The 14,766-nt window shown below is 40.7% G+C and overlaps 1 protein-coding gene across 2 annotated transcripts in view; it reads right to left on the bottom strand.

Moving 5' to 3' along the window:
• Positions 1-252: 252 nt before the first annotated feature.
• Positions 253-14,766, bottom strand: part of GABRB1 (gamma-aminobutyric acid type A receptor subunit beta1) — a 375,956-nt gene continuing 361,442 nt past the window's right edge. Inside the window, exons 9-10 of one of the 2 annotated variants that reach the window (XR_004298852.1) lie at positions 9,700-14,447; positions 253-1,805 (exon numbers count right to left, since the gene is read on the bottom strand). Coding sequence is in view for 1 of the 2 variants with exons in the window: in XM_032400304.1 (XP_032256195.1) it covers positions 14,100-14,447 (348 nt within the window). In the remaining variant the exon portion in view is untranslated. Of the gene's footprint in view, positions 14,448-14,766 lie in introns of both variants that reach the window. The other variant, XM_032400304.1, reaches the window with a different exon arrangement.

Genomic DNA, 14,766 nt, shown 5'->3' with positions numbered 1-14,766 from the left:
AATTTCCTTTTGGGGGTGCTGAATAGTATTCCATTTTATGTATATACCACATTTTCTTTGTCCATTAATCCACAAATGGACATTCAGGTTGTTTCCACCTCTTGGCCATTGTGACTAATGCTGCAGTGGACATAGGAGTGCAGATATCTCTTCAAGATCCTGTTTTCAGTTCTTTTGGATAAATACCTGGCAGTGGGATTGCTGGATCATAAGTAGTTCTATTTTTAATTTTTTTGAGGAACCTCTATACAGTTTTCCATAGTGACTACACCATTTTAGATTCCCACCAACAGTGCACAGGGGTTCCATTTTCTCCATGTCCTTGGCTGATACTACTTATATCACAGATACACAAATACCCATCTTGTGTTAGCTTCATATTATCTATGATTCTTATAGCAAATCCTAAACATGTAACACATACATGTTATTTTTCTAAAAAAATTGGATGGCCATTTATTTCGTCCATTGAATAACATAGTCTTCTGGAAATAGTAGCCATTGTAGGTTGTCTCTAAAATCCTTGGTAGCTCTGCAAGGTTAAGGCTCTGCTGATGAAGTGCTGATTCCCAGGTACTTTGCTGGATGGATGTTAAAGTCTTTAGGCTGGAATTTAGACTCTTCATTGAAAAGCTATTCTGCTAACCATCATTAATGGATATATGAACTTCACACCTTTAGTCTGTTCATTATTTTATTGTCAACGTATTGTTTCTGAGGGGAGACAATGAGTTTGGAGGTTGGAGGTCTTCCAATTAGGAAAGACTGACAAATAACCCAACTCTAATATTCATATTTACAGTGGAGATTTTAAAAGAAATTTGACATAATGCACCTCACAAATGGATGCTATTAAAGTCCATTTTAGGCATCATTTTGAATACAAGGAAACAATTTCTTCTTTTTTTCTGATATATAAACACTCCATATGTCCAAATGTTTGTAAGGCGTGTTATCCTAAAGAATTTTTTTTTTTCCCAAAAATCAAAGTGGTACAGAAATAAGCTCCTGGGAAAGTGCTGGTACTTTTTCTCCAGTTGTTGGATAATACTGCAAAGAATTTCTTCCAAATAAAGGGATTTTGCTTTGTATTAAATTTTTACAATAAAGGCTCCGAAATGATAGATTCAGAATTCTAAACATTTTTAAGGTTTATAAAAAGATATGCCTGAAATCTTGCATGTTTTTGAACATTGTACAAACTAAGCTTTTTATATGTAGGCATTTTCAATTAAAAAAATGTTTTATTTGAGTTTTAGAAATAAGCAAGCTAACATAAATTGTACATATTTACAGCAATAAACTGCATTTCAGAAGCTGCACAAAGGCTTTTGTGAGTACAGCTGATGGTTTTTGACACCAGCCTTCAAATGTGTTTTCTTTCTGTCATTTGGGGAAACATTTAAAATCCTGTAGTACCAGAGCAAAGAAAACAGCAACTTATTTTATAGCAAAGCCACACTATTAACAAAGATACTGAGTGAACCACAGTCCTGTGACTGCTGGAGTATCCATTGAGTCCTGAAATTGAGAGCACAAGCATTTCTTGTGTCCATACCTGATTGCATGTAAGTTGACTTTTTACTTTACAAGGGTACATGATTACTCAATGAATAAGAATAGAAAAAAGGCCATGAAAGCTAAAAGGGTCAGGAATCAGAGGACACTGCACAGTTTCTTATTCGCTGATTCATTGCTTAGAGGGAGATCTAGTTCTTCTTTGATGTGTAGAAATCACAGTCTACAGGCTTCATGGATTTTGTTCACAGATCGTTTTTGAGATAGCGAAGTCATAACGTCACATACTTGAAGCACGTAAAAAGGGAATTAATGAAACGGTTAGAATATTTTAATCAAATCCTTAACAGAAAGATTACAGTTGAACACCCCGTATGAAAGTTTGATTTCAAATGTTAAAAGCAACTACAGAAAAATCTCAAGTTTCATTGGACAGAACAGCAGTTTCAGTCAGAAAATGCAGCATATATTGATACAAAATAGGAACTGGAATTATAAAAGTAAAGAGTCCACCTTTCTTTTCTTGGCATTTTTAAAACATTCCCCATTTCATTAAAATTCCTATTGGTTTCCAGAAATACTTATTCTTGCCATTTAGCTCCTCTAGTGATCTGGTCGGTATACAAAAGTATTATCTGCTTATGTAAGAAAGCAAATGCTTATGTCAAAAGAACATTAATGTATTGTAATTTATGTTTCTTTGCCATTAAAGAAGTTCTGCCTGCTGAAAAATAAAGAGGGACAAAGGATTATTTTATTTACAAGAACTGTGTAATACCAATCAGGATATGAATTAGCTAACTCCTGTTTGGTAGAAGGGTAAATTGACAATTCAGCAAATTGATTAGTGGGGATTTAAAAACAAGGGATAAGACATTTAACATATTCTGACATATTGGTGAGTTAAGCGTAGCAGATTTTGAGAGGCAACATAAGGTATGAATTTTTGTGTATAAGTAGCACCTGCTTTTGAAAGCCCCAGCTATTTAGGACAGGGTGCTGTGAATTAAAATAGCAGGAGACTGGTTTGGAAAGTTTCGCTAATTTTTGGATTCAATCAAGTTTTAAGTGAGGTGGTGCCAAAGAGATGTTCCATTGCTGGCAGGATAGAAGTTTCCCCCACTCTTTAGCCTGATGAGTCCTGCTTTCCCAAACCTTCTGAATCACTGTAAGAAGATCTTTGCCTCAGGTTGAGTCTTCTTGGGTAAAGTCATGGGAAGGAAATAATTATTCAGAGATGATGGACAGCCAAGCGAATTTTTCAAGCAAGCCACCCTAACCCAGATGTGTTTCTCTCAAAAACAGTTTTATTTGTATTTACACAATGTTAAAGTTTCCAATTTACATTTCCATTAACCTTTTAAATGACACAACATTATTTCACATTAGCCATTAGGTTCCCATCACAATGGCACAAAATGCTGCCTGGTGGTCAAAAATAAAAAGCTTATTTAAAGATGTCAAAAAATTTTTAGTCCTTGTAAACATATCATTTAGAATTTCTGAAAACCTCATGCAATCTTGACTTTGGAATAATGCCACTGGTAGTTTTTACCAAGAGGGTTATTGGCCCTCCCTAAAATAAGGAGTTGAACAACACAGTCAATAAATATATGCATATCTAATCACGAGCATTCCCTACTTAGTAGTGGATGTTCTGAATATGAAATATCACTGTGTTTATAATTCTGCTTTCCATGACACTGCAGTAAGTTAGAATAATCAAGGGGCTTCCCTAAAAATGTCTCAGGAGCATTGTCGCAAAATATAAAATATTTCAAGCTTTATCCAGTGAGTATTTTAAAAAGATGTAGGAAACGGATTAAAGTGAGTTGATTAGCTTAAAAAAAGAAAAAGATACACTGCAATTCAATGTATTTGGGGGAATATCAAGTAGAAAAATACGTTATCTAGTAAAACTGGGGTGGCTGGTTGCCACTCTGAGGTAAGGCTTGCAAATGATGTATTTCTTTTATGCAAATTTGTAAATAATATACATAACAGGAGAACAGGAGAGTTAACAGTTGAAAGGAGGGGTGCAGAAAAGGTATTTCTCTGTACATATATTTTACGCAGTCTTGAGGGACAGTGAAGAACTGCCCATCCCTCTTAGAGAGTTCTAAACCTCCTATTTATTTCTTGGCAGAAGTGAAATTTGGTGTGCAATACCGTCTAGAAGTATTCTCTTGGAATTCACATTGGGGTGTTCCAATTATGCAGTGCAATCCCACTTGGGAGAGTAAACACCCCACAGAACCTAGATTCAGAAGGCTTTTAATAAGGCAAATGGGGGTAAATGGGTGAAAAGTGAGACTTTGAACGAACAATTTCCTGTTTCCATAAAGTTAAAGCAGTAGTAATCATCGTGGAAAGTTCAATTCTGCCAGAACTGGTCGAATCCAGAATGCTGTTATTAAGATGCAGTCTGTTTAGTCATAAGCAATGGGGGAAAATCTCCATGATCACTTTGCATGGACCCAAACCTGGGTTGACTATAAGTTTGACTGCATTTTTTATCCATTTAGAGGTTGTACACATAGGCTCTATGGAACTAAAGTAACTTGGGGGAGGGTGTGTTACCTATAATCCTGAAGTACTGCCTGTTACGAAATTGTATTTTTCTGTTGCTACATTTACCAGTGTAGGTCATTTACAGACTCTCTACCATGACAAGAACAATAGATGCTTTGGGCAATACAGAAGAATTAGAAAATGGGGCATTTACCCTTAAGGACCTTACACTTTATTTAGGGAAGGGGAGCATCTCTTTGCAAAACTCCTGGAAGATAAGACAAATTCAACATCCATTATTATTGATTGACTCAGTGGCCATAAGAATTGAGGGAGTGCTAGCAGGAGAGTGAATAGAATGAGGAAAGGTTGCTCATGGATGGCTTTTTGGAAGATGGTGGCTTGATTCATAATCCACCCATTGGGGAGGGAAATCTGGGCAATGGAAATAAAATGTAAAACTTCAAGCACAGCAAGGAGAACATTTTGGGATGGGATGTGGCTGTGGTTTTGGCGGAAGAGTAGGAAAAACCTAAGGAGTAGTTTGCTTGAGGGTGGGTCAGGGGAACAGTGAGAGATAAAATGAACCTGAGTGATGGAGAGACTGAGGTCAGACTTAAGTGATTCATAGGGAGCCAAGGTGTGTATTTTCTCCAAGGTGTTAATATTAATTTATCAATATTCCCCATACCCACAGGGTATGGGGATTATGAGACCTATAAATAGTGTGACTATATAATTGTTATCTAAATGGACAAATTTGAGAGTAAAATGTGGCGCAATTGGTAATTACACACTGGGACTGTCTCAGGGAAACTGGGGCACGTTGTCCCCTAACAGTAATGTTATCCCAAAAGAACTGGGGCACACCTCAGGCTATTCAGTTGCTATGTGAACTATTCCTTCTACACTTTCCCTCAAGAGAATAATGAAAGGCTTTTGTGTGTTTGGTGGTGGGGGCGGGGGGCGTGGGCAGGGAGGAGGATCAGGATAAAAAAAGAACAGAAGTGTTTACTGGGCATAGTATCTAGATGTTGGGAGTGGAAATTGTACTCTTTCTTCCCACCTGCCCTCCTCTTATCTTTGAACCACCCAAAACCTGGATCATCAAGGTAAAAAGGATTAGATATAGGCAGTGTGATAGAATAGACAAAGTTTTGCCTTTGCAGCCAGAAAACAAAACAAAACACCCAAACTCAGATCAAATACTGACTCTATCACTAACTAGTTATCAGATCTGGGGTAAATAATTTAACCTACTGAGGAGCCTCTATTTCCAGATATTGGTATTGTCATCATAACCACAGGGTTGTAGGGAAGATCAAATCATGAAATTATGTGTAACAAAGTATTTTCTGATACTTTAGACCAATGTGTGACAGTCACAATTGGATATCTACCCAAAAACCAAGATTCTTCTCTCTTTTTGTTAACATATTCCACTGTTTTCCCCTGCCCCAGGCATTGGGCAACGCATTGTGTCAATATTGTAAGCCCATCATGATAATTTCATTCCTCTTACCAGTGACTGGTTCAGGAATGGTTGTGCAATCCAACCCCATCCAAAGGAACAAAAAATGATGGCTGGGAGAGTTTTTTGGGGAAAGATTCCCTGGCTCTTAAAAAGAGACCTACGGCAGGACTTTCCCTTGTTTCTGCCACTTGATATGAGTGCATGAGTATAGCCATGTTGCAACCACAGTGGGTGCTGATAACATAGAGTTTGGAAGAACTGGGTCCTGGATAACATCATTGTGCTATTGAAATAATTAAGCCAGTAACCACCCTATTTGTTATAGGAGCTATCATTTTGATTGCTGAAGTTACTTTTAGTTGTGTCTTTTGTTACTTGTACCTGAATGAATCCTAATTGCTATACATCTTAGTAAGTATCCATCTCAACTCGGTGAGAATTTGAAGACTTACAAGTGCTTCCTCTGTTTTTAAAAAGATGACATAAAATATGAACCTATCTCAAGGTATAGAGTATGAGAAACCTGAAGAAGAAAACTCTAAGCTCACTACTTGAAGAGGAGTGATGAGCACATCTGCACATGGGAAGTTTGGAACAATAGGATATAGACGGTGTGCGAGGTCAAGGGGCAGAATGTTAGGCCAACTTTACAAAAAAGCGTCCATCTCATTGGTAGACTGGCCTACAATAGAAAAGAGGAATTTTTAGGCATTCTTCTAACAATTCTGAATGGTCAGGGGACACTCAGGAGAATCATGGAAGTTTAGAGTTGGAAGGTAACTTTTGAAAAAGGGGAAAAGTTAAGAACACCAGTGTGCAGGAATCGCATTGAGGATCAGGCTCAGAAACTGGAATGGGGAGGGTGCATGCTTTAAAAATATGAATAGCTGGAAACGCTAATCTCAATAAAGTAAACTTTCAGTTTCGTCATGGCCGTGCCTAAAACATGCGGCAGATTGAACTAGTTAAGTGGGGAATGGGAGGGGGTTTGGGAAAGTGGGGCAGGAAGAGCAGATAACAGAGGTTCTAAAGACCTGGAATCTTTTGCAACCAGATGGGAGGCTGCCCCTTGTCTGAGAGCTCAATCCTACCTGCTACTCCGCTTACAGAACACAGACAGTGATGGGGGCCAGCCCTGGGGACAAACACGGAAGGGCACTGCCACAACATTTCTGCTCAGATGCTGCCTAGACCTAGGCTTTTCCACTCTCGAAGGGGCATTTAGGGCTTTTCCTGACTGAGTTGCAGGGAATGGCCTAAAGGATCTATATTTTCCAGAGATCTGAAAATAGAGACCACACTGATTTATGTTATCTGAGACTCTCCAGGCTCTTGGAGGGAAATACTGTAGTGTAGACCATTACTAAAATTGTAAAATAATTTATTTTTGCCATTTGCTTATAAATTTATTTTAAATTTCTAGGTATTGTAACTTCGATGTATTTTTAAAGGAATTTGAACAGGTATTGAATTCGATCCACTTGACACCAGATGGTCTACCCTGATGACTTACTCCCAGAGATCTACAACAAGGACTATTACTGAATTTATGGGGCTATGTTAGCAGAGGCTACCGTGCTCCTATATCTTTCTAGTAACTTCCTGCACAAATAAACCTCTCTAAGATTCCCTTTTAAATGTAGGTGGGAACTTGGTTTCCCACTGGTGGAAATTTGGGAGAGAACTTGGAAGTCATCTGGGGGCATGTTGGGAACCGCACCACGGCCAGTGGTAGAGGCAACGTGAAGGCCAGGTCACGCAGTCCCAACTCCAGGGTATCATCCATCCGCTGTCATTTCCCTCTCTCCACCATGCTGCTCATTTACTGTTAATTTTTTAAAGTTAGCCTGCACATTGCTTGGTATAGATTTAGAGGACTCTCTGTTCTCTAAGTAGAGGAATGCTGTTTGGAGGAAAAAGATGTTCTACATATTTTATAGGGGCAATTTGGACAAGTCTGCATTATGACTTGTCTTACTACATTTAATGTGTGCTAGAAGGCTGATGGGGAGTCAGTGGGGTGATGCATAGAATGGAATCTGTAACAGGAGTAAGAGAGTGACAGTATAAAGTGGTCAAGTTCCTAGAGGATGGTCTGTAGCCAGTAGTGTGTTATGTATTATGAGAAACCATTTTGGAAGGAATAATAATAGGTTTTTAAAAGGCGTACAATTAAGGCTGAAGGAGGGCATGAGGAAATGAGTTTGACGGACAAGAGCTGATACAGTGTGAACTCCCCATTCCACAAGTAGAATGTCAGGGCACGATCTTGTCATCCAACTTTGGTGTAGATAATGTGAACTTTCCCAGGTTTGAGCTAATGATTTTTATTTCCACTTTATTTTAAATTAGGCTGAGGGAGACAAGGTTTATGTAAACATGTACTCTTGACATACAGGACGGAAAAGCAGAAAAGAAAAATAACCCGAGGCAGTTCGGAGGAGGCTACCACGATTACACACACAAGCCCCCTCCAAAGACCTTTTAAAGGCAACAGGACTAGGAATCTGGGGAGATTATTAAGATTCGTTGTTTTGTGAATTGAAGATACACAATACAAGTTCAAAGAAGCTGAGGCTTTCAGCTATGCAAGGGCAAGATAACTTAGGAGGTTTGGAATGAGGAAGAGGAAACATGAATTGATTCCACTGGGTTAAGGCAGGAGGCAGGATGGCATCCGGTGCTGGGAGGGAATGAGCACAAGAGAGGTAATCTATTTCACACACAGCCAAACCTGCATGGTGCGCACGCATATCATATTTTAATCATTTTCACCTATAAAAAAGTTATATTGGAAAATGTTCCCCCTTTTTTGTTTCTCTTCAAAAGGAAACCCAGGGAGAGGTGAAAGCCAGATGGCAATACTGATTGCTTTTATTCATCCTTTGGCTTCTAATGGGAGCTGTTTTAAGCTAGTGAATCTATGACCCTGTATCCCTAAGGCAAATGCATAATGTTATTTGGCCTCTCTTCGACTGATTTATTTTTCTATGGTCTTCAAAACAGGATATGCAGGTAGAGTCATTATTGAGAATGGTTTCTTTCCAACTGGTTCAACAGTATACCTATTTATCCCACATGGAATTCCTACTGAAATCTTTGTGATGAGAGCTGGTTGCTCCAGGATGTGCAAGGTATCTAGGGGCCAATCAGGAATGACTGTGAGCCCCCCTTGATGTACCAAAGACTTTTTGATTAGGAAAAACAAAACCAAACAGACAACTGTTAGACCTCTTCCGTTCAAATAAGGAAATTCTTGCTATCGGAGAAGTAAAAGTAAACTCAAAACTCTTTATCCTTACCCTTCTAGGAACTTAGTATTTTCTGGTTTGCAACTCTTCTATTTAATAGGGTTTCCTTTCAAATGTGGCTTGTGAAATTACAACCTTTAACAATTAAATTTCTGTCAGTTTAGTTGATTTCTGTTATATAGAAAAAGCATGATTAAAGTAAAAGCACAGTGTATTCTGGATCTAGAAATTGACTGACCTGCTTAGTTCCTACAGGGCATTTTTCTTATTTGATTACTGATGGACACTGGTTGGCACATTTTGGAGCCAAAATGATTCTCCAGGTGCACATTTTGGAGCCAAAATGATTCTCCGGGTACATAAAATCCTGGTACAAAAAGCCCTGCCTTGCTAAGTTCTTAACCCCCAAAAAGACATGGTGCACTCTAAAAATGTTACTAAGAAACCAGTCTGTGTCCCGGCTTGCTAAGATATTCTGAATTCCTGCAGATACCTTCTCTGGGACTGCCAGTTGGCATGAGAACACATCTTATGGCTGAATATCCCACCATTCTGAAGTCTTTTTCAAGAATACCAGGACTTGGGAGAAATATATGTGAAAATATTTAATTACCAGATTCTAAGTTTAACTAGCACATACCAAACGCAACCCCGGGCCCCCAGTTGAAAAATACTTGCTTTAATTGCCAATATCTCTCTTTACCTTTTAGAAACAGTGACATGCTTACCGCTGCATCTTTGAGGGATGAATCAGCCAGTTGGTGTTTCAATGTCATTTGCTGTCTCTTCCTTTTCTCCTTCCCATCATTTGGACATCTGACCGTGTGTGTACCCTGATCAAACCCATCTATTCACTTCTATTCTTATTAAAAGTTCTGGGAAACATTGTGGAAGGAAAAAAAGTTAGAAACTAGAGCTATGGGTGCAAAGGAAGCTTTGGATTACCTGTGGATTTTGAACATCTCTTCCAGTCCTGACCCCTCAACAGCGTGGATAATTTGGTATTTCGATATATGAATGAATAGCCACGAATGACTGATAAAAACACGTCTACTTTTCATGACACGGTTCCAGGAGCAGTTCGCTACAGGTCCCGTCTCTGCAGGTACGCCAATCCTGAGCCCCACCGGAGTGCAGCCTTCTCAGCAGCTACTGTCCATTTGCGTGGCCGTGGGGGCATGAGGCAGGGAGCACAAGACACCTGGCAGAGTCACACAACCGCGCACACAAAATGGCAGAGAAAGAGCAAGAGCGAAAAAGATTCTGGTTTGGGCCCAAATCACTAGTTGCTTCACTTCGTGAATAAAAGCAAGTGCCTTATAAGCTCACGTTATTTACAATGCTCGGATTGTTCAAACATCCACCCAAAGCCGAGGACCACCACGCAACAGGGAACAATTCAATGAACTATGTACAGAATTTACAAGGAAGTTTACATAATATTCTACATTCCGTTAACAAGTTCACCTTTGTTTGCTTTCAGGAAACTGAGATACGTGTTCGTTTTTCTTTCTCATCCCAGTAATTACTGATTGAACCAACACGAGCAAATGCTGGTACATTCCTTTTTCCTCCCTCCTGGGATATAGGATTACATTTTGTTTAGGAAAAAGAAGGGGGCGGGGCACATCACCCTTTGGTGAGATACTATTCAAAATTGTCCATGTAAGAAATCTTGGAGGTTGTTTCCTTCTAGCATTATAAATATATTTTGTTTGTTTGTTTCACTTGGCGAATTTCAATTGAGTTCTTTCATAAATGAATATTTAGAAAGGAGTCCTTGATTTTGGAAAGATGGAATTTAGTCAGCATTTCTGTATATTGCACATAATGTTTGCTGAAGGAAAGCCTATCCTTGGATCCATAAACCAAACGTTATTCTCTGCACCACATTTTTCTCTTTGCATTTTCAGGATCTTTCATTGCTTGTAATGCACAATAAAGATGGCATATATGATATGGGAACACATATCCTTTAGTCAGCACAATCACCAATCAGTCTGCTGTTTCTGTTTGGCAATACAGAGGATGGAGGCAATAATCCTGGATAATTTAAGCCCAAAGTGTGTCTTTACCTGGGTCTGCCTCACAAAGCTGGTAAGCATAACAAACATTACCCCTGATGTGTTAAGCCAAGGAACACGAGTGGGAAAAATGAGTGTGTAGTCATCATTGTCAAACGGAAGGTGGGGTTTCTGCTGGGTCTACACAGGTTACACCTATGACACAGCTTATGTCACAGTTCATGAGCTGTGGACATGTGGTCCCCTGGACAGGACTGTGGCCCAGGAGAGTGAGTCCTCACAGTCTTCTGCCTCTGTCGCCACTCAGGAATGCAGGAGATTATGGCTATTTTCATGGCAAAAAGAAAACCCAGGAAGAGCTAGATAGTAACCCCTCGATAATGTCCTGATCTGAATCTTTCAGGAATGGGGACCAGTGTGAGGGCACTTAGGAATGTCTAACAACTTTTATGTACATCATTTAGAGCAAGACAAGGGAGAGAGGCAGAGAAGGAAGGAATGTTTCCCAGGCGCTGTGAAGCCTGGAGGGAGTGTGGGTGGGGGCCGAGGAGGAGGGGATTTGGCTGGGAGGTGTCCAGAAGAAGGGAGTGGGGACGGAGGTCATGAACCAGAAATAGGTCAGCTTCTCCAGTTTTCAGGCTACCATTGCCTCTAAAATCAAAGCCATTTAATAGGATTTGCACCATCCTGTGGCTGTGACCCTTCTTCAGCCCAGGAGGACATACAGTGACACCATTTTGTGCCTGGTGGTAGATTCAGGCTTACTAATCTTTCATTTTACAAAGGTTAAGATAGAAGAATTCAAAATGTTCTCTTTTTCTCAGAGATGCTTTACCTCTAAACAACAAGCATCAAATTCCTTAGACTTTTAAGGCAAGATAAAAAAAAATAATAAAACTATAAATTACCTCAGTCTTTTCCAAGGAGAACGATCTAAACAGATGAATAAAGAAAAATTGTTTTGTTAAGGAGCATAGATTATAGATACTTCCTTTCTCATTCAGCATTTCATCCTTAAAAGCTTTTTAAAGAGCTTTGACACCGGAATGATTCATTCCTGTTAGGCAACAGCCAAGAGTCTCCCTTCCTGTGTTTAAATACACAATGGTTCCTGGATGGTCATTGGGAATGTTAACCTCACAATCACCGGAATGGTCACATTTCATTCTATTTGGGCATTTCATGATGGCAAAGCATCTTTCCCTGCCAAGAACTAGTCAGTTGCAACATGGATCCCTTCATCCCGGGAGGCTGGAGATTCTCTTGACCAGGGAACTGTGATTATGCAAACTGAAAACCTAAGTGCAAATTTGGTCCCCATACCCTACTAATTTCTTATGAAACCATTGAGTAAAAGCACAGTTTTTATATTCTTACTAGTGTATATTATCTATAGCCATAGCCATTCATTTATTTTGGGGTTCTCTTTTCTTCTTGCCCTCTAAAAAGAGTATCTCAAAGCTCTGTCCCCTTGGGGTCATCAGCAGGAATTTGGCCTTATCTTTCCAATTAAGACTATAGTTTCTAGCAGCTGATGCTATTGTAAACATGGACCCTCATTACAGCCTTTGGGAGAAAGCCAGATCATCAAATGATGTAATCATCCTTACTATTACCTCAACCCTTATTTGACATCCAGGGATCAGATTCCGAACAAATTGACTCCATCACTGGTTGGTCGTTTTAGGGTCTCACTCAACCTTGCAAATGAACATACAGAATTCTTAGCTACTCGGGCTGAAAAAAAAAATAATGAGGCTTTAATGACATAAAATGGGATAAACCTCAACTGTAGCTGGTTGGACACGTTTAGAGGTGTGTGTTGGGCTACTGAGGGATGTCCCTTCGGTGACTCACGACCACAGTAACCCGTGAACAGAGATAAGGCAGAGCAGTAATGACAATGATTCATGAGTGCAGACACGTTCTATGCTTTAGGGGCTGGTATACATCTTTGAAGGCCCAGTGATTTTGTCATTGTTGGTGTTATCTGTGGTTTTCCTATTTTGAAGTTTTTCTTTAAAATAGAAATCTGGCCTCAGAGGAGAATGACAGCAAAGTGGGTGTGTGTGCATTTCCTGAAGCATTCATTTAATACTTTGGAATGCAGAGCTCAGAGAGCAGAGCCCTGTGGTGCTCCCTGAGGCCTGTCCAACAAGGCCTGTCACCATTAGGTGCTGCTCTCTGGAAGGCTAAGAAATATACACTATTTGATTTAAGATTTGGCAGTTTGGGTAACTGCCCAGGCACCCTTTTCACAGCACATAAGACTTGCCTTCCTCATGGAAAGGGCAATCTTTTTTTCAAGCAAAAACTGCTCACCCTCCCATTATGGAAGCCGTCCTCCTGCCTTCTCTTCCGCACTGTCTCTGGAGCAGGGCCTGGGGACAAGCGCAGCCATGGCTTCAGGGCATGGAAGCAATGAAATGAGTTCAGGGCTGCTCATTTGAATAGTTAAAGAAATCACCATTGCCCCAGACTCCTTATTCTCAACAAGAGAAAAATGTTCTCAGTGGCCACCAGGATGGATTCTAGTGCTAGTTTTAAATCTGCTTGCAAGTCTGAGAAAGAAGCAGTTTCTTTGTTTTTGTTTTTTTCCAGACTACCCAGCTGAATGGTGAGGTGAAGATGCCAGATTTGTTTTGCATAACCTCTGTCAGCCCTTGTCAATCCCTCCCTCCTGTCCCATGGAGTGGGGACCCCTTCTACAAGGGAGTTTTGGGGACTTGAGGGTGGAGGGGAGTCTTCCTTCCTGGTCTAGGCTCCTTTTTTCCGCCCCCCCCTTCTTCCTGGAAATCTGTAACTTGTCAATGGCTTTGTTTTTTCTTCTGAGATCCTGGAAATTGTGTTGTTTTTTGGCAGCATGAAATTGTTACAGTTTACCAGGAAGCAGTGCGCGCAGAGAGCTAGGTCCTCTTCATTCTCATTTGAAAAATAAATCAATAAAATCCAGGGCAGGTAGGAAGGACTGCTAAAGATCTATCTAACTTCTCTCTTTGTGTGTTTGTGTGTGTGTGTGTTTTGTAAACATGGCAATTAATAGAGCTCTGAAAGAGCTGATAACCTGGACCACAGTAGGCTGGAAAAAAAATAAGTTTTTTTGGTGTGTGTGTGTGCGCGTTTATGTGTGCGTGTGTGTGTTTTGTTTTTGGAAGTAAACATGGTGCAGTAATAAAATTGATATGCAACACCTAAAACCAATTGGATGGCTGAATCTCTTACCTCAAAAAACACAGCAGTATGGCTGCTGCTGCGGGGGGGGGCTGTGGGGTTAAGAAACAAGAGAAGAGGAGAGTAGTCTACGAACCATTAGGACAGACCTTAGTGTACGTAGTAAAGCCAATAAACGACGTTAAAAAGAGAAAAGGTGATGGGGAAGAACATTCGGGACCACTTGTCTATGGAATTCACATCAGTCAAGTCGGGGATTTTGACTTTGAGCTGCGAGGCGCGCCGGCGGATGCGCCCCTTGCTGTGCGCGCCGTGCCGGTCCAGCGCGCGCCCGTAGCCCTCGCGGCTGCTCAGCGGCTTGCGGTACTGGATGCTGGCGCTGTCGTACGAGTACATGCTGGTGGCCTTGGGCTCGCTCACGCCCGTCAGCACTTCCGAGCCGCTCGTCTCGTTCCGGATTTCCAGGGTGCTGAGCAGAATGTTGCCGTGGGCGTCGACCTGACGAGAAAGGGACAGGCTCAGGCGCAGCTGTCGGGACACTGGCTGTGTTCATTCACCTGTGGCTGATGACACCGCGCGCGGCTCATTGGAGACTGTCCCGCGGCACGTCCTGCTCTGCGTGCCTCCTGGACTTGAAGATGGCCCGTCATCTATGTATCTCTCATCATTATTTACCTAATCTACCACCCATCTGTCGAATCCATCACCTGTCTACGTCTGTTTCTCTCTCTCCCTCAACCGTCATCTGTCTATAACTGTCTCTATCTAATCCATCATCTGTCTAATCTACTATCTACCTATTTAATCCATCACCTAT

The sequence above is a fragment of the Phoca vitulina genome, unplaced genomic scaffold (genome assembly GCF_004348235.1).
Source record: "Phoca vitulina isolate PV1807 unplaced genomic scaffold, GSC_HSeal_1.0 scaffold3, whole genome shotgun sequence".
NCBI lineage: Eukaryota > Metazoa > Chordata > Mammalia > Carnivora > Phocidae > Phoca > Phoca vitulina.
Note: the sequence above shows the minus strand (reverse complement) of the source record. Positions and strands in the feature narration are given on the sequence as shown.